General features: G+C 44.8%; 1 protein-coding gene and 1 long non-coding RNA gene across 2 annotated transcripts; both read left to right on the forward strand.

Annotated features, from left to right (window-relative positions):
* The first annotated feature begins 3,400 nt into the window (after positions 1-3,400).
* On the forward strand, positions 3,401-12,251 carry LOC116970136 (tubulin gamma-1 chain-like). The gene is made up of 5 exons (XM_033016853.1): positions 3,401-3,741; positions 7,143-7,295; positions 11,005-11,127; positions 11,913-12,093; positions 12,208-12,251. Exons 1-5 carry the CDS (start codon positions 3,604-3,606, stop codon positions 12,249-12,251), a joined length of 639 nt encoding a protein of 212 aa, XP_032872744.1. The 5' UTR covers positions 3,401-3,603.
* On the forward strand, positions 11,095-11,947 carry LOC116970135. The gene is made up of 2 exons (XR_004411027.1): positions 11,095-11,165; positions 11,913-11,947. It is a non-coding gene; the product is annotated as an uncharacterized LOC116970135 (long non-coding RNA).
* Positions 12,252-20,270: the final 8,019 nt, after the last annotated feature.

Raw genomic sequence — 20,270 nt, forward strand, 5'->3', positions numbered from 1 at the left:
TGTTTCGCAGCTCTACCCATACCGATTCCACATCCTCCAAACTAATGTCCTTCCTTTCCATTGCGTTAATCTCCTCTCTAATCAGCAACGCTACCCCACCTCCTTTTCCTTTCTCTCTATCCCTCCTGATTATTGAATATCCCTGGATGTTCAGCTCCCAGCCTTGGTCACCCTGGAGCCATGTCTCCGTGATCCCAACTATATCATAGTCATTAATAGCTATCTGCACATTCAACTCATCCACCTTATTACGAATGCTCCTTGCATTGAGACACAAAGCCTTCAGGCTTGTTTTTACAACACTCTTACCCCTTATACAATTTTGTTGAAAAGTGGCCCTTTTTGATTTTTGCCCTGGATTTTCCGGCCTGCCACTTTTACTTTTCACCTTGCTACCTATTGCTTCTACCCTCATTTTACACCCCTCTGTCTCTACGCTCACACATTTAAGAAACCCTTTCCCTTTAACTCCATCCTCCACTAGCCCATTCGACACCCCACCCCCCTTATTCAGTTTAAAACCACCCGTGTAGCAGTGGCAAACCTGCCTGCCAGAATGCTGGTCCCACACCTGTTAAGATGCAATCCGTCCCTTTTGTACAGTTCCCCCTTACCCCAAAACAGATCCCAGTGATCTAAGAATCTAAATCCCTGCCCCGTGCACCAGTTCCTCAGCCACACGTTCAGGTCCCGTATCTCCCTGTTCCTGCTCTCGCCAGCACGAGGAACTGGAAGCAAACCGGAGATAACAACCCTGGAGGTCCTGCTTTTCAGCATTTTTCCGAGCTCTCTAAAGTCACGCTGCAGAATATTCATCCCCTTCTTTCCGACATCGTTTGTGCCGACATGCACTACCACTTCGCCCTTGAGGATTTTCTGCACTCTGTCCGTGACATCCTGGATCCTGGCACCAGGAAGGCAGCACACCATCCTCGCATTCCGTCTGTTGCCGCAGAAACCCCTGTCTGTACCTCTCACAATGGAGTCTCCCACTACAATGGCGTTGCCTGCCTTAGGCCTTTTTGATTTTGGCTCAACAGCCCTATTCGCATCACAAGCCAGTCCGTCGCCCAATGTAAACACCTCTTCTGTCCCGACAGCTTCTAAGTGGGTGAACCTGTCAACAAGAGGTACAACACCCGGGGAAGTTGGCATTCCATGCTTCCCTCCCGTTCTCACTGTCTCCCACCTTCTCTCTTCCAGTACCTTAGGTGTAACAATCGTACTGTAGGACTTGTCGAGGAACGACTCAGTTTCTCGGACGAACTGGAGGTCATCCACTTGCTTCTCCAGTTCCCCAACACGGCCCTTCAGGAGCTCTACCTGGATGCACTTCTTGCATTTGTAGCAGCCAGAGGCACCGGCGGTGTCCTTGACCTCCCACATACTGCCATGCTCTCCCTGAATGTGACTGAACAATTATGGTGTTATTACCATAGTCTACAAATTCACTAACAATGTTAACGACACTGTCATCCATATTGTTAATGTAGCTAACAAACAACAGTGGACACAGCACCGGCATCTGGATCACTCCACAGGTCACAGGCCTCCAATGAGAACAACTGTGCTTCAAAACTACCCATTGACTCTTTCCTCCAAGCCAATCTTGAATCCAATTGTGTAGCTTGCCTTGGATTCCATGTGATCTAACCTTCCACACTAGCCTACCATATGGCAACTTGTCAATGGTCTTCTGAAGTCCATATAAACTGCCCTGCTCACTGGCTATCTCTAATCAGACCTACAGTCATACTGCATGGAAACAGGCTCTTCTGCCCAACTAGCCTGTACAGACCAGATTTCCTATCTACGCTAGTTCCACCTGCCTGTATGTGGCCCATATCCCTGGAAGCCTTTTCTATCCAAGTACCTGTCCAAATGTCTGTTCAAAGGTTCAAAGGTCTGTTTATTGTCACATGTACCAATTAAGGTCGAGTGAAACTCATATTACCATACAGCCATACTAAAAAAAAGCAACAAGACACACCTACATCAAAATTAACATGAACATCCACCACAGCGGATTTCCCACTCTCCTCACTATAATGGAAGGCAATGAAGTTTAATCTTCTTCCTCTTTATTATCCCGTGGTCGAGGCCGTCGGGGTGATCGAAGCTTAAACTACCTCCTCGAGTAGCTTGTTCTATTTACCTACCCTCTGTGTGAAAATGCTGCCCTCAGATTTCTATTCAATCTTTTCACTTTCACATTAAACTTAAGTCCTCTTGTTCCTGATTTCCCATCTTAGGGTAAAAGTTCACGATACACGAGTAGAATTAGACAATTTGGCCCATTGAGACCACTCCGCCATTCAATCATGGCTGATCTCTGCCTCCTAATTCCATTTTCCTGCCTTCACCCTATAACCCTTGACACCTGTTCTAATCAAGGATTTGTCTATCTCTGCCTTAAAAATATCCACTGACAGCCTCCACAGCCCTCTGTGGCAATGAGTTCCACAGATTAACTACCCTCTGACTAAAGAAGTTCCTCCTCACCTCGTATCTAAACAAGTGCCCTTTAATTCTGTGACTATAACCGCTGGTCCTAACCTTTCCAACAGGTGGAAACATCCTTTCCACATCCACTCTATTTATGCCTTTCAGGATTCTGTAAGTTTCAATGAGGTCCCCCCTCAACTTTCTAAACTCCGGCGAATAGAGGCCCAGTGCTGTCAAATGCTCAGACTATATGGACGATAATATCTACAACTTCATGTGATCACCCCTTAGCCTCCTGAGCTCAAAGGCCACAGGGAATATTTGAGCAACAAATGCAAGGAAGGCTGAGGTGAGAGAGGGACCTGGGACTGGAAGTGGGTGTATATTTTGTTTGCCTTACTCATTAAAATCTCACCTCCTCCCTTATCTCCTCCAGACCTGGCTGCTGAGACCTCTGCTCTAGAATCACATCCCAAAGCACTCTGCTCCTTTAAACCATAACACAAAAGACCCATCATTTATTTATTTGCCTCTGTACTCCACAATTTGAGATTTGTAATAGAAAAAAATCAAGTGTGGTTAAAGTGTGCATTGTCAGATTTTATTAAAGTGTATTTTTATACATTTTCACCATGTAGAAATTACAGCTGTGTTTATACAATGTCCCTCCATGACAGGCGATGCTGGCTCGAAGACCCGAATGAATGGCTTACTCCTGCACCTATTGTCTATTGTCTATTGCTATTGTTACTGCTGCCACCCACCGATTTTCCCAGCTTAACGTTTCGGCTGCTGGCCTTTTGGGTCAGAAGAAAAAGTAATCGGAAGCACGGCTAACACATTAGTTCTTTGGCATTATAATGTGGGAAGCACAGCTCGGGGAAGGGGCTCTCATGGAGGGTAATCTAATGTTGAAATGCAGTTTTATGGGCAGCTGGAATTATCTTGCAGCCTTGATCTGATCAAGCTAATTCTTTTCTTGGGTTTGTACTGATAAATTATGCTTCCATTTATTGCTTCCCAGCACCAAAGCTTTGATCAGCTTCTGTTTAGGTTTACTCACCTAGTGTGTTGATGAGTTTTAATGATAGAGGATATATTGATTTTAGCTGCAGTATGACTTTGTTTTGTGATTTGTTTTCATAGGTGTCCACAATCATGTCTGCAAGTACCACCACACTCCGGTACCCAGGCTATATGAATAATGATCTAATTGGACTGATTGCTTCCCTTATTCCCACTCCAAGGCTTCATTTTCTCATGACTGGCTATACTCCGCTTACGACAGATCAATCAGTACGTGGTGATTCGTGTTATGTCTTAAATTATGTTTTGATGTAACAACAATTAATTTGTTTGTCATGAAACATTGTAGTGGTTTGTATCTTCGAGGGCCAATGTGCTCCACTATTCTGAGAAGATCACTGGTTTAGAGTCGTAGAATCATACAGTGTGGAAACAAGCCCTTTGGCCCAACTTGCCCACACAAACCAATGTGTCCCATCTACACTAGTCCCACTTGCCTGCGTTTAGCCCACGTCCCTCTAAACATGTCCTGTCCATGTGCCTGTCTAATTGCATCTTAAACATAGCGATAATCCCTGTCTCAACTACCTCCTCCAGAAGCTTGTTCTATACACCTACCTTTTGTGTGAAAAAGTGACCCCTCAGATTCCTATAAAATCTTTCACCCTTCATCTTAAACCGATGACAACATGCAAACTCCACACAGACAGCACCCGAGGTCAGGATCGACCTTGAATCACTAGTGCTGCGAGGCAGCTGTTTTACCAGCTGTGCCACTGAGCTGGACTATTTCTGTGCTCATCCTACTTCTGATTAAGATGGTGGTCTGAGGGGCTTGTGCATGCATTTATATAGGTTATGTTCAAGCAATCCTGATAGCAAATGGTAACCGTGTAAGCTATGACAATATCAGACTAGTGAATGGTCCTCCCATAAGATAGGGTGCAGTACTGATCTTCCAACCTATCTCATTGTGGACCTTGGAAATGTCATTGTAACTCTAACACCTTAATGCATGTACTCTGGTATTTGTGTTGCCTGTTGTCCTTGTTTATGTCTTGCTAGTACTAATATGACTTGATCAGATAGTGCGCAAACATAGCAGTCCACTGTATGTAAATATACCGTGCCCTCCATAATACATAGATACATAGAAAATAGGTACAGGAGTAGGCCATTCGGCCCTTCGAGCCTGCACCGCCATTCAATATGATCATGGCTGATCATCCAACTCAGTATCCCGTACCTGCCTTCTCTCCATACCCCCTGATCCCTTTAGCCACAAGGGCCACATCTAACTCCCTCTTAAATATAGCCAATCAACTGGCCTCAACTAAATGAACTGGCCTCAACTACCTTCTGTGGCAGAGAGTTCCAGAGATTCGCCACTCTCTGTGTGAAAAATGTTTTTCTCATCTCGGTCTTAAAGGATTTCCCCCTTATCCTTAAGCTGTGACCCCTTGTCCTGGACTTCCCCAACATCGGGAACAATCTTCCTGCATCTAGCCTGTCCAACCCCTTAAGAATTTTGTAAGTTTCTATAAGATCCCCCCTCAATCTCCTAAATTCTAACGAGTATAAGCTGAGTCTATCCAGTCTTTCTTCATATGAAAGTCCTGACATCCCAGGAATCAGTCTGGTGAACCTTCTCTGCACTCCCTCTATGGCAATAATGTCCTTAATCAGATTTGGAGACCAAAACTGCACGCAATACTCCAGATGTGGTCTCACCAAGACCCTGTACAACTGCAGTAGAACCTCCCTGCTCCTATACACAAATCCTTTTGCTATGAATGCTAACATACCACTCGCTTTCTTCACTGCCTGCTGCACCTGCATGCCTACTTTTCTATCTCCCCTTTTCCTAATAATGTTTGGGATAAAGACCCATCATTTATTTATTTGCCCCTATACTCCACAATTTGAGATTTGTAATTGAAAAAATCACATGTGGTTTAAGTGCACATTGTCAGATTTTAATAAAGGCCATTTTTATACATTTTGGTTTCACCATATAGAAATTACAGCAGTGTTTATACATAGTCCCCCCATTTCAGGGCACCATAATGTTTGGGACACAGCAATGTCATGTAAATGAAAGTAGTCATGTTTAGTATTTTGTTGCATATCCTTTGCATGCAATGACTGCTTGAAGTCTGCGATACATGGACATCACCAGTTGCTGGGTGTCTTCTCTGGTGATGCTCTGCCAGGCCTGTATTGCAGCCATCTTTAGCTCATGCTTGTTTTGGGGGCTAGTACCCTTCAGTTTTCTCTTCAGCATATAAAAGGCATGCTCAATTGGGTTCAGATCGGGTGATTGACGGCCACTCAAGAATTGACAATTTTTTAGCTTTGAAAAATTACTTTGATACTTTAGCAGTATGTTCGAGATCATTGTCTTGCTGTAGAATGAACCGCCGCCCAATGAGTTTTGAGGCATTTGTTTGAACATGAGCAGATAGGATGTGTCTATACACTTCAGAATTCATTATGCTACTACCATCAGCAGTTGTATCATCAATGAAGATAAGTGAGCCAGTACCTTCAGCAGCCAGTTTTCCCAGGCCATAACACCCCCACCACCGTGTTTCACAGATGAGGTGTTATGCTTTGGATCTTGGGCAGTTCCTTCTCTCCTCCATACTTCATTCTTGCCATCTCTCTGATAAGTTAATCTTCGTCTCATCTGTCCACAAGACCTTTTTCCAGAACTGTAGTTGCTCTTTTAAGTACTTCTTGGCAAACTGTAACATGGCCATCCTATTTTTGTGGCTAACCAGTGGTTTCATCTTGCAGTGTAGCCTCTGTATTTCTGTTCACGAAGTCTTCTGCGGACAGTGGTCATTGATAAATCCACACCTGACTCCTGAAGAGTGGTTCTGATCTGTCGGACAGGTGTTTGGGGATTTTTCTTAATTATATAGAGAATTAATCTGTCATTAGCTGTGGAGGTCTTCCTTGGCCTGCCAGACCCTTTGCGATTAGTGAGCTCACCAGTGCTCTCTTTCTTCTTAATGATGTTTCAAACAGTTGATTTTGGTAAGCCTAAGGTTTGCTTGATGTCATCTTGTCATCTTGTTTCTCAGTCTTATAATGGGTTATTTGACTTTCAGTGGTACAACTTTGGTCCTTATGTTGATAAACAGTAATAAAAGTTTCCAAATGTGATGGAAAGACTGGAGGAAAGACTCGGTGCTGAGAGCTCTCTACCTGCTTTAAGGAGGCATTTAAACACACCTGGGCAATTACAAACACCTGTGAAGCCTTATGTCCCAAACATTATGGTGCCCTGAAATGGGGGGACTATGTTTAAACTCAGCTGTAATTTCTACATGGTGAAACCAAAATGTATAAAAATGGTCTTTTAATAAAATCTGACAATATGCATTTTAATCATGTGATTTTTTACTATTACAAATCTCAAATTGTGGTGTACAGAGGCAAATAAATAAATAATGGGTCTTTGTCCCAAACATTATGGAGGGCACTGTACATGACAATGATAAACCATCAAAAACCAATACCAGATATGTTTGCCTTATTTAAGGAGAATCTAGTTAGTTTTGGCTCTAATTCTGTTCACTGATTCTATGCTACTTTTGTTCAAAGGGAGGGATAGATAATTACAACTCTCTAATTTTTAAAACTAGCGCAACTTTTGTCCTCAGGTGGCAAGTATACGTAAAACTACAATCCTGGATGTCATGCGAAGACTGTTGCAACCAAAGAATGTGATGGTGTCCACTGGCAGAGACAGGCAAACTAACCACTGTTACATTGCCATCCTCAACATTATCCAAGGAGAAGTGGTCCCTACTCAGGTAAGAATATAGATTCAGGTTAGAACCACATTAAGGAAAGGATGAGTATGGATACTCTCCACATCCATAAAGGCAACACTCATCCTCCTCTTGGCAAATGACTGAAATATCAGTGGGGGGACACTTTGAGAGTTGTGACCATAATTCTATTAATTTAAAAATAGTTGTGGAAAGAGGGTGCACTAATATATTAAATCTAAATTGGTGAAAGGCTGATTTTGATGGTATTAGACAGGAACTTGATTGATTGAGAAAGGCTGTTACCAGGTAAATGAAAGTAGGATCAGTTACTGAAATGTGCAAAGAAATGGCAGATACAGTTTACTCCAAGCAAGGTCTGATGAAGGGTCTCAATTTGAAACGTCACCTATTCCTTTTCTCCAGAGATGCAGCCTAACTGCCAGCATTTTGTGTGTATCATCATTTTTTGCAAGCAAGTTGGTTGAATGTAAAAGAAAAGAATACAGATAATGGCAACACCTTTAATAACATTGACGTGCAGGGATCTCTGGACCCAAATCCATAACCCCCGCACCAAAAGTGGCACCATGAGAGGCTAGAGTGGTAAAGAAGGCATTGGTATGCTTGCCTTCATCGGTTCACAGATGACATGAAGACTGGTTATTGAGTTATTGAAGGTGTGAAAGCTAGTCGTGAGATATCGATGGCGATGACATGGGCTGAAAATGGCAGATAGTGTTTAATACAAATTAATATGGTGATGCATTTTGGGAGCACTAATGAGGTTAGGACACATACCATTAATAGGTCTTGGGGGTACTGAGGAACACTGATACCTGAGATGCAGGTGAGCGATGTCAATAGGAATGCATATGGGATACTGCCCTTCATCAGTCAGGGCATTATATCAGTGGTGAATCTCTGGAACTCCCTGCCACAGAGGGTAGTCGAGGCCAGTTCATTGGCTATATTTAAGAGGGAGTTAGATGTGGCTCTTGTGGCTAAGGGGATCAGAGGGTATGGAGAGAAGGCAGGTACGGGATACTGAGTTGGATGATCAGCCATGATCATATTGAATGGCGGTGCAGGCTCGAAGGGCCGAATGGCCTACTCCTGCACCTAATTTCTATGTTTCTATGTTTCTATACGTCAGGAGGTGATGCTCTGATTTTACATCCAGTACTCCAGCTGAGCTCTGATTAGTTCTGATCACCACATTATAGGAGGGTGCAGAGGAGATTCACCGGGATGTTACCTGGGGTAGTCGATCAGGGTGGGGGTCAGTGCACCTTTTAGTGCTGACCGATTCCTGGGCTGTCAGAGTGGCGATACTGGTTCACAATTAGGAACAGTTACAAGGTCGGTGGGGGCGCTGCAAGCCGGCAGCCCTGCCAGCAACGTGTTGGTTTTTTCAGCGTTTTTTTATTTTTTAGTGTGTCCTAATGTGTGTTTTTGGTGTCTCTCTGTGTGTCTTGTGTGGGGGGGTAAGGGGGAAACCATTTTGGTCGCCTCCTCCACGGAGAGGCGACTTTTTCCATGTCGCCTCCCCCGTGGCCTAACATCGAGGATCAGTGCGGCCTTTCCCGGAGACGTGCCCGTGGCTTCAGCGGCGGGCGCAGCGCGGACTCTCATCGAGGATCGGGTGAGCCCTCACCGGGGCTTGCCAGAGGGGAGCGCTCCGTTTACTGGCCTGCGGCAGCCTGAAGCCGTGGTCTGCGTAGCTCCAGCTGGCGGGCAGTCCGCAGCCTGGGATCCCTTGTTGGGGACCCGGGAGGAGAAGAAGCTCCGACCGCCGGCCCACGGCCTACTTCTACTGCCAGCGCGGCGGGGACTTACCATCAGCAGCGGGGTCCCTCGCCGGGGATCCCTGGAGAGGAGCTCTGACCGCCGGCCCTGCGGTCTGTGGTGCTTCTGGCTGCAGCACGGCGGGGACTTTAAATCTTCGACCGCTAGCCTGCGACCTACACCAACCTGAAGCCGCTGTCTCAGGTGGGGAAGCACCGATTCAGGCCTTACCTGGACTTTATCTGGACTTTAACTTGTCTAAACCTCTGGACGCCCGCAGCGATGGCTGCGGGGGTTGAGGTACCGACCACGGGGGGGAAATGGAGGAGGACCGGCCAAATGTTATGCCTTCCACCACAGTGATGAATGCTGTGGTGGATGTTTGTGTTAAATTTTTAATTGTGTTTTTGTGTTTTCTTTTTTTTATTGTACTGCTGTTGGCAAATTCATTTCATTTGCACTTTATGTGCAAGTGACGATTACAACTGATATTGATATTGAGGTAGTGGTGATCAATTAGTTTCCTTATATGTAGAGGTAAAAACATCTGTAGAAAAGAGTAGGAATTTTTTCTGATGCCTAGGCAATAATCATCAACTAACAGCAACAAGATGTTTCTCATCGTCTCGTGTCTGGTATTTACTGCACTGTAATTGCTTGTCACTAAGTAAGAGCAATCTAAAGAAAAGGGCGTAAGAAAGAACTGCAGATACTGGTTTAAATTGAAGGAGGACACAAAATGCTGGAGTAACTCAGCGGGTGAATCAGCATCTCTGGAGAGAAGGAATGGGCGAAGATTCGAGTCGAGACCCTTCTTCAACAGATGCAAAAGGATGACACGAAGCTGGGGGGCAGTGTTAGCTGTGAGGAGGATGCTAGGAGGCTGCAAGGTGACTTGGATAGGCTGGGTGAGTGGGCAAATGCATGGCAGATGCAGTATAATGTGGATAAATGTGAGGTTATCCACTTTGGTAGCAAAAACAGGAAAGTAGACTATTATCTGAATGGTGGCCGATTAGGAAAAGGGGAGATGCAACGAGACCTGGGTGTCATGGTACACCAGTCATTGAAAGTAGGCATGCAGGTGCAGCAGGCAGAGAATAAAGCAAATGGTATGTTAACATTCATAGCAAAAGGATTTGAGTATGAGCAGGGAGGTTCTACTGCAGTTGTACAGGGTCTTGGTGAGACCACACCTGGAGTATTGCGTACAGTTTTGGTCTCCTAATCTGAGGAAAGACATTGATTGGATTCAATTTATTGTCATTGCACTTTTCAGTGCAACAAAATGGTTTAGCCTGCAGTCATAACATAGAATAAATTACAAACACACAACACAGTTTAAAGTCCCAAAGTCATTGTCTCTTCCCTCCTTGCTCTCCCTCTGCGCTGAGGCAATCCAAGCCTCCGATGTTGTGACCCATTCTTGCCATAGAGGGAGTACAGAGAAGGTTCACCAGACTGATTCCTAGGATGGCAGGACTTTCATATGAAGAAAGACTGGATAGACTCGGCTTGTACACGCTAGAATTTAGAAGATTGAGGAGGGATCTTATAGAAACTTACAAAATTCTTTAGGGGTTGGACAGGCTAGATGCAGGAAGATTTTTCCCGATGTTGGGGAGGTCCAGAACTAGGGGTCACAGTTTAAGGATAAGACGGAAGTCTTTTAGGACCGAGATTAGAAAATAATTTTTTACAGAGAGTGGTGAATCTGTGGAATTCTCTGCCACAGAAGGAAGTTAAGGCCAGTTCATTGGCTATATTTAAGAGGGAGTTAGATGTGGCCCTTGTGGCTAAAGGGATCAGGGGGTATGGAGAGAAGGCAGGGATGGGATACTGAGTTGGATGATCAGCCATGATCATATCCAATGGCGGTGCAGGCTCGAAGGGCGAATGACCTACTCCTGCACCTATTTTCTATGTTTCTATGTTTTCACTCTAAGCCACGTTCTTTATATAGGTCCATAAAAGTCTGCAAAGAATACGAGAGCGAAAATTGGCCAACTTCATACCGTGGGGACCAGCCAGTATTCAGGTGGCATTGTCACGGAGTCTCCATACCTGCCATCAGCTCACCGTGTCAGTGGGCTTATGATGGCCAATCATACCAGCATCTCCTCAGTAAGTATCAATATCTTTGTGGTTGACACGTGACAGTTCTAATAGTTTGACTCTTATTGTCTGGCAATGAGTGTTTATATTTATGTGATTAAATTGTTGATGTGCAGTGAAAAGTGAAATAAATGACTGAGTGTAAAGAACACTTTATAAACAAATTCTGTTCAACAAGATAGTAGCTGTTGTACCCACTGGTGCATTGGCTGAACTCACTGGTCACTTGCTGTTGGCAGAGCACCATTCCTTGCAGTGTGCTGCCAGGGGTGAAAAGTCCCAACAAATCAGCCATTCTGGCTTGCTTGACTCGGAATGGCCTTGAAACCTTTGAGGCCCTATCCCCATACTGTACTTTATCATGTATGTATACATTCAAAACAATGTTGACAAGAGTTCTAATCCTGCTGCCTCGAATGAGGGATTTGGTCGTGTTGCTCTTTTCTGGGTATGTCTGTTTCAAGAGACCATGAATGGATTGAATGTACATTCCAGCCAACAAGATTAGAACTGTTGACAAAAGTTTTGGTTGAATGTTATAAAGCACCATATGAAACCTACCCTGTATAAAATATTCAGTGTGAAAACACTGATTCATAGTATACCGGTCAAAGAATATTGAACATCCGAGAATTTAAAAAAGGAGTTTGACATTAAAGGGTTCCACACTAAAACAACTGTGAAACCATTCTGCACCTTAATGTAACATGTGTTTGAGTTTATGGGATTATTAAGGGTTTTCTCTTCGTCCCACAGTTGTTTGAAAGAACCAGCAGACAGTATGATAAACTCAGAAAAAGAGAAGCGTTCTTAGAACAATTTCGCAAAGAGGACATATTTAAGGAGAGTTTTGATGAACTGGATAATTCCCGGGAGATTGTCCAGCAGTTAATTGATGAATATCACGCTGCAACTCACCCCGACTACATTTCCTGGGGTACACAGTAGCAATGACACAGACTGCTGCTTGCTGAGGGTTTACCGCTGCACATTCCATCATTATATGCTGATAAGTCGACTCTATTAACATTTCTGTTTATTCTTTGTGAAGTGACTAACTGGAATATGGTGAATATGCAGGATAGCCAGGCTTAGACCTGCAGGCTCCTGTGCGAAATGAACATCTTGGCTGAATATCTCCGCCCTGTTCCTTCCCTAGACATGTTTTAAGGAAGATTCCAGGTGACAACTAGTGATGGAGACATTGATCAGAAAGTTTAGTTGTATGACTGTTCGTTCAGGTCAGTGATTCAGCAACATAACTGCACATTTGATTGTCATGTTGGTGTGAGCCTGGAGTCGCCCCAGTGAGTTAGTATATAGTGTGCAGTCAAACCCTTGTGGTAACAGGTCATTGACTATTCCCACAGTTCGGGAAATACTTCCACTCACAACAGTTTATTGTAAAATGAAGCATTTTTGGTAAAAGTCTTTCCCCTTCATTTTAATCCACAATTGGATAGTTTAATTTGTAAATGTACCATTTATTTTAATATGGGATTAGTTTTATAAATGTTGTGCAGTAGTAGTATCTGGCCTTGTACTGGTGGGTGAGCAAGGCATCCATTGCCTGCTATTGTAACTATTTGCCTGCTTGATCACTCGATCAGTAGATGTTGCTTCTCCTGCCATGTCCAACACCTGTCTGCTCACTTAACCAAGCACTCAGATTAGTAAATGCTTCAGGAAATTACAATTCTGCTCATTTAGGCTAACATTGGCTAGTGTTTTACTTTGGTCACCATTTTTTGGGTTTCCGGGTAGTGCTAAAATGTCTTCACACCTACTAATGAAGGTAATTTTAAAGATGATTGGAAAAAAGTTTCAGAAATGTTTAGCTTGTGCTTTCAGTATTGTGTAGTAGCTGGGGACGTGATCTGAAGGTTGTAGAATGCACGATTAACAGACCTGTTTAACAGTTGCTAATAAAATAGTTTTTTTATTGAATGGTAGTTTTTGCATATCCTATAAAATGCACATTATTGTCGTGAATTTCAGTTAGTATCTCACAATTTGTTAATGCTTATTTGATTTCATCTTTGTCCAGCAGCAATAAATGAAAGTTTACTTAAAGGACAGTTAATGTAGCTGATTAATGTTTAGTAATGTCTTAGCATCATAGTGTACCAGTGAGTTAGTTAGTGGGCAATTAGCAGGTGAGTTATACATGAGGGCAAATTGCTGAATCTGGGAGGCAGCTCCACAATTGTCGGCACGTACCAGCTTTTCAGTCTTCAGGGTGGATACAGCAGGAGTGCAGGCCACATGTTCTGCTCTCTGAGATCCTATACACACCAGATATCTCCAGCCTCATCCAGACCACCTGACTCAGCACTTTGCAGGGATAGATGAGACTTGGAAAGTGATCTGGTTCTGTACAAACAGAAATAGTGAATAGTGTACAAACAGAAATATTGAATAGTGTGTAGAAGGGTTTCAGCCTGAAACGTTGCCTATTTCCTTCGCTCCATAGATGCTGCTGCACCCGCTGAGTTTCTCCAGCATTTTTGTATACCTAGTGGATTGGACTGTTCCTCTGTAAATTGCCCAACATGATATTGGGGAATTGCTGTGTACCTTCGATTTTCCAGCATCTGCAGTTCCTTCTTGAACAACATGATATTGGGGAATTGCTGTCTTACCTGAGTGGGCTTGTTGCCATAATCTAGATTTCTTCTATGACTCTAAATCATCTGACTTGAACACTGCTTCATACCCCTGGGTTGTTAGTTGCCCAAGCGAAACAAGAATGATCCCACTTCTGTATGCTATATGCTATATGCTAGGGACAATTTACAGTAGGCAGATAACCTACAAACCTTTACCACTTAGGAATGTGGGAAGAAACCAGTGCACCCAGATAAAACCTACACGATCACAGAATGTGCAAACTCCACACAGACAGCACTGATCAAATCTGATCTCTGGCACTATGAGGCAGCAGCTCTACTACTGCACCTCTGTTTTTCAGGTAAAGCAACCTTGCCCTTACATCACCTTGTAGAAACTTACAACATTCTTAAGGGATTGGACAGGCTAGATGCAGGAAGATTGTTCCCGATATTGGGGAAGTCCAGGACAAGGGGTCACAGTTTAAGGATAAGGGGGAAGTCTTTTAGGACCGAGATGAGAAAAACATTTTTCACACAGAGAGTGGTGAATCTGTAGAATTCTCTGCCACAGAAGGTAGTTGAGGCCAGTTCATTGGCTATATTTAAGAGGGAGTTAGATGTGGCTCTTGTGGCTAAAGTGACCACGGGGTATGGAGAGAAGGCAGGTACAGGAAACTGAGTTGGATGATCAGCCATGATCATATTGAATGGCGAATGGTGCAGGCTCGAAGGGCCTACTCCTGCACCTATTTTCGATGTTTCTATGTTTCTATCATATTTTCTAGGGACTGTGCATTGAGCAGGAGGATAGCTGCGAGGGAGGGAGTGGGGTTGTATGATGCTTGATGCATACTGGGAGACGACCCAGTAACCATGTTTCCAGGCACAGTCGACACCTCGCCACTAACTCCCGGTGGCCCACACGGACCCTGCGTGTCCTGGGGCCTTTGAGGAATATAAAGCAAAGAGGGAAGAACTCAGGCGGGCAATTAGAAGAGCCAGGTTTTGCTGTCAAATTAAAGAGAATCCCAAGGCTTTTTATACTGACATATAAAATAAGAAGGTAACTCGAGGATAAATATATGAATTTGTGCTTGGTCTTGCGATGTAGGCGAGGCATTAAACATGCACTTTGCATCTGTTTTCACTAAGGAGCGGAACATGGAGGACAGTGTGGAGAACACTCGTATGCAAGGGCAATGTGAGTTTAAGAAAGCAGAGGTGTGGGGGATCTTGAAGAGCATTAACGTGGATGAATCCTCAGGATGTGAGGCAATATCCCAGGTTATTGAGGCAAGAGAGGAGATTCCGGGAACCTTAACGAATACCGTTGCATCTTCTCTAGCCACAGCCAAGGTCTGGAGAGAAGCTAATGTTCCTTTATCTAAGTAGGTGAAGTAGAATGAAACAATAGCCGGTGAGCCTCGCGTCAATGGTAGGGAGGATTCTACGGGATAGGATTTACTCTCACCTGGAAGGGAATGGGTTAATGAGAGACAGTCAGCTTGTCTTTGTATGCAGCATGTCATGTCTTACAAACTTGATCAAGGATGTGATCGATGAGGGTAGAGTGTGGATGGTAATGCATGATAAAGGTCCACATACTGAGCTGATCCAGAAGATTAAGATGCATGGGGCTAACAATGACTTTGTTGTATAGATTCATAACTGGCTTACTGATAGAAGACAGAGGGTTGTGGTGGAAATATCATGTTGAGGCTGGAGCTCTGACCAGTGGAGTTCCGCAGTGATCTGCTGGGACCTCTGCTGTTTGTGATATATATAAATGACGTGGACATAAACGCAGATGGGTTGGTTAGTAAATTTACAAATTACACCAAGATCTCTGGAGTCGCGGACTGTCTAGAAGGCTGTCAAATTATACCGCGGCACATAGATCAGCTACAGAAATGGAGATATGTCAGATAGTCTAATCCGAGCAAGTGTTGCACTCTGGGAGGTCAAATGTAAGGAGAAATTATACAATTAATGGCAAGACTCTTAACAGCATTGATAAACAGAGAGATGGATAGACTTGGATTGTGTTCTCTGGAATGCCAGGGGTTTTATGCGAGACTTAGTAGAAGTATATAAAATTATGAGAGGCATAGATAGGGGAGACAGAATTCTTTTCCCAGATTTGAAATACCAAATACAAAAGGGCATATATTTAAGGTGAGAGGGGCAAAATTTAAAGGAGACTAGACCAAGTGCAGACCCGTTGGGTCTGTTTCCCCAACGGCGTTTGCGGGGGGGGGGAGGTGGAAGAGTGGGGAGGGAGAGTGGAGGGGGGGAGGTGGAAGAGTGGGGAGGGAGGAGGGGAGGGGTAGGGGGAGTGATGGAAGAGGGACAGAGGGGTAGGAGGAAGGTAGCGGGAGGAGAGAGGGAAGGGGATGGGGTAGAGAGGGAAGGGGGGGGGGGGAGAGGGAGGGGTGGCAGAGGAAGATGGGTGAGGAGAGGGAAACATAGACCCTCTGATCCCCTTAGCCACAAGGGCCACATCTAACTCCCTCTTAAATATAGCCAATGAACTGGCCTCGACTACCCTCTGTGGCAGAGTTCCAGAGATTCACCACTCTGTGTGAAAAAAGTTCTTCTCATCTCGGTTTTAAAGGATTTCCCCCTGATCCTTAAGCTGTGACCCCTTGTCTTGGACTTCCCCAACATCTGGAGCAATCTTCCTGCATCTAGCCTGTCCAACCCCTTAAGAATTTTATAAGTTTCTATAAGATCCCCTCTCAATCTCCTAAATTCTCGAGAGTATAAACCAAGTCTATCCAGCCTTTCTTCATAAGACAGTCCTGACATCCCAGGAATCAGTCTGGTGAACCTTCTCTGCACTCCCTCTATGGCAATAATGTCCTTCCTCAGATTTGGAGACCAAAACTGTACGCAATACTCCAGGTGTGGTCTCACCAAGACCCTGTACAACTGCAGTAGAACCTCCCTGCTCCTATACTCAAATCATTTTGCTATGAAAGCTAACATACCATTCGCTTTCATCACTGCCTGCTGCACGTGCATGCCTACTTTCAATGACTGGTGTACCATGAAACCCAGGTATCGCTGCATCTCCCCTTTTCCTAGTCGGCCACCATTTAGATAATAGTCTGCTTTCCTGTTTTTGCCACCAAAATGGATAACCTCACATTTATCTACATTATACTGCATCTGCCAAACATTTGCCCACTCACCCAGCCTATCCAAGTCACCTTGCAGTCTCCTAGCATCCTCCTCACAGCTAACACTGCCCCCCAGCTTAGTGTCATCCGCAAACTTGGAGATATTGCCTTCAATTCCCTCATCCAGATCATTAATATATATTGTAAATAGCTGGGGTCCCAGCACTGAGTCTTGCGGTACCCCACTAGTCACTGCCTGCCATTGTGAAAAGGACCCGTTTACTCCTACTCTTTGCTTCCTGTTTGCCAGTCAGTTCTCTATCCACATCAATACTGAACCCCCAATGCCGTGTGCTTTAAGTTTGTATACTAATCTCTTATGTGGGACCTTATCGAAAGCCTTCTGGAAGTCCAGATACACCACATCCACTGGTTCTCCCCTATCCACGCTACTAGTTACATCCTCGAAAAATTCTATAAGATTCGTCAGACATGATTTACCTTTCGTAAATCCATGCTGACTTTGTCCAATGATTTCACCACTTTCCAAATGTGCTGCTATCCCATCTTTAATAACTGACTCTAGCAGTTTCCCCACTACCGATGTTAGACTAACTGGTCTGTAATTCCCCGTTTTCTCTCTCCCTCCCTTCTTAAAAAGTGGGGTTACGTTTGCTACCCGCCAATCCTCAGGAACTACTCCAGAATCTAAAGAGTTTTGAAAGATTATTACTAATGCATCCACTATTTCTGGAGCTACTTCCTTAAGTACTCTGGGATGCTCCTATCTGGCCCTGGGGATTTATCGGCCTTTAATCCATTCAATTTACCCAACACCACTTCCCGGCTAACCTGGATTTCACTCAATTCCTCCAACTCCTTTGACCCGCGGTCCCCTGCTATTTCCGGCAGATTATTTATGTCTTCCTTAGTGAAGACGGAACCAAAGTAGTTATTCAATTGGTCCGCCATATCCTTGTTCCCCATGATCAACTTACCTGTTTCTGACTGCAAGGGACCTACATTTGTTTTAACTAATCTCTTTCTTTTCACATATCTATAAAAACTTTTGCAGTCAGTTTTTATGTTCCCTGCCAGTTTTCTTTCATAATCTATTTTTCCATTCCTAATTAAGCCTTTTGTCCTCCTCTGCTGGTCTCTGAATTTCTCCCAGTCCTCCGGTATGCAGCTTTTTCTGGCTAATTTGTACGCATCATCCTTCGCTTTGTTACTATCCCTGATTTCCCTTGTTATCCACGGATGCACTACCTTCCCTGATTTATTCTTTTGCCAAACTGGGATGAACAATTTTTGTAGTTCATCCATGCAGTCTTTAAATGTCTTCCAATGCATATCCACCATCGACCCTTTTAGAATTAATTGCCAGTCAATCTTGGCCAATTCACGTCTCATAGCCTCAAAGTTACCTTTCTTTAAGTTCAGAACCATTGTTTCTGAATTAACAATGTCACTCTCCATTCTAATGAAGAACTCAACCATATTATGGTCACTCTTGCCCAAGGGGGCACGTACAACAAGACTGCTAACTAACCCTTCCTCATTACTCAATACCCAGTCTAAAATAGCCTGCTCTCTCGTTGGTTCCTCTACATGTTGATTTAGATAACTATCCCGCATTCATTCCAAGAAATCCTCTTCCTCAGCACCCCTGCCAATTTGATTCACCCAATCTATATGTAGATTGAAGTCACCCATTATAACGGTTTTGCCTTTGTCGCACGCATTTCTAATTTCCTGTTTGATACCATCTCCAACTTCACTACTACTGTTAGGTGGCCTGTACACAACACCCACCAGCGTTTTCGGCCCCTTAGTGTTTCGCAGCTCTACCCATACCGATTCCACATCCTCCAAACTCATGTCCTTCCTTTCCAGGAAGGAATAGCATGGTAGGTCTGGAACACCCCGAGCGTGAGTCGCGACGGAGGCTCCATGGGCGCAGTGACGCTCTGTGTGGGCGATCCCGAGGTACCAAGGGGTGCGAGGAGACCGATGCAGAAACCGACAGACAGAAGAGACACACTCGCATCTCCTCGACCAGCTTAGGGAGAGTGTCCAGTGTAAACGGCCCCAGCTACGATGAGGGGGAAAAAGGAAATAAATTAAACAAACCAATGCCTGAACCTGGCGTGGAAAAGCAGTGAACACAAAATGAACAGTAACAAGCCAAATGACAGTGCAAACAGTGTCCAAAGTTCAAATTGTCCAGTGTCCATAGTGCAGTATAGTGTTGCAGTAACAGCCTCTGGCCTGAATGTGGCGCTGCAACCGGTGCTCAGGCTGCAGTGACGGCATACAACAGGAAGGTGGCGCTGTTGCCGGTGGTCAGGCTGCAGTGACGGTATCCGGCCTGAAGTTGGCGCTGTGGACGGTAAGTTCGAGCTTCTTCCGGCCGAACGGGCGATCGATGGGACAGAAGGGACTGGATGGGCCGAAGGGCCAGTTTCTGTATCTCCAAACTGAACTAGTGTGTGAACGGGCGATCGATGGGACAGAAGGGACTGTATGGGCCGAAGGGCCAGTTTCTGTATCTCCAAACTGAACTAGTGTGTGAACGGGTGATCGATGGGACAGAAGGGACTGGATGGGCCGAAGGGCCAGTTTCTGTATCTCCAAACTAACTAGTGTGTGAACGGGTGATCGATGCCAGAAGTGACTCGATGGGCCGAAGGGCCAGTTACTGAGCTGTATCTCCAAACTAAACTAGTGTGTGAACGGGTGATCGATGGAACAGAAGGGACTCGATGGGCCGAAGGGCCAGTTTCTGAGCTGTGTCTCCAAACTGAACCATTACATCCCCAAGGCTGAATTTTGAGTACTGTGTTCAGTTCTGGGCACCGTGTTACAGGAAAGATATTGTCAAGCTGCAAAGTTAGGCCGTAGGGCCTGTTTCCACACTGTGTCACTCTATGACTATGAGATGAGAGGGGAGGGGAGAGGAGAGGAGAGGAGAGGGGAGAGGAGAGGAGAGGGGAGAGGAGGGGGGGAGAGGAGAGGGGAGGGGGAGAGGGGAGGGGAGAGGAGGGGAGGAGAGGAGAGGTTGGGGCAGGGCTGGGTCTCTTCCATGGAGCGCAGGAGGATGAGGGGCGATCTTATAGAGGTGCACAAAATCATGACAGGAATAGATCGGGTAGAGCCTCTTGCCCAGAGTATGGGAATCAAGGACCAGAGGACATGGGTTCAAGGTGAAGGGGAAAAGATTTAATAGGAATCTGAGGAGCAACTTTTTCACACAGAGGGTGTATGGAACGAGCTGCCGGAGGAGGTAGTTGAGGCTGGGACTATCCCATCGTTTAAGAAACAGTTGGACAGGTACATGAATAGGACAGGTTTGGAGAGATATGGACCAAGTGCAGGCA

This window comes from Amblyraja radiata, unplaced genomic scaffold (genome assembly GCF_010909765.2).
Source record: "Amblyraja radiata isolate CabotCenter1 unplaced genomic scaffold, sAmbRad1.1.pri scaffold_556_ctg1, whole genome shotgun sequence".
NCBI classification, from domain to species: Eukaryota; Metazoa; Chordata; class Chondrichthyes; order Rajiformes; family Rajidae; genus Amblyraja; species Amblyraja radiata.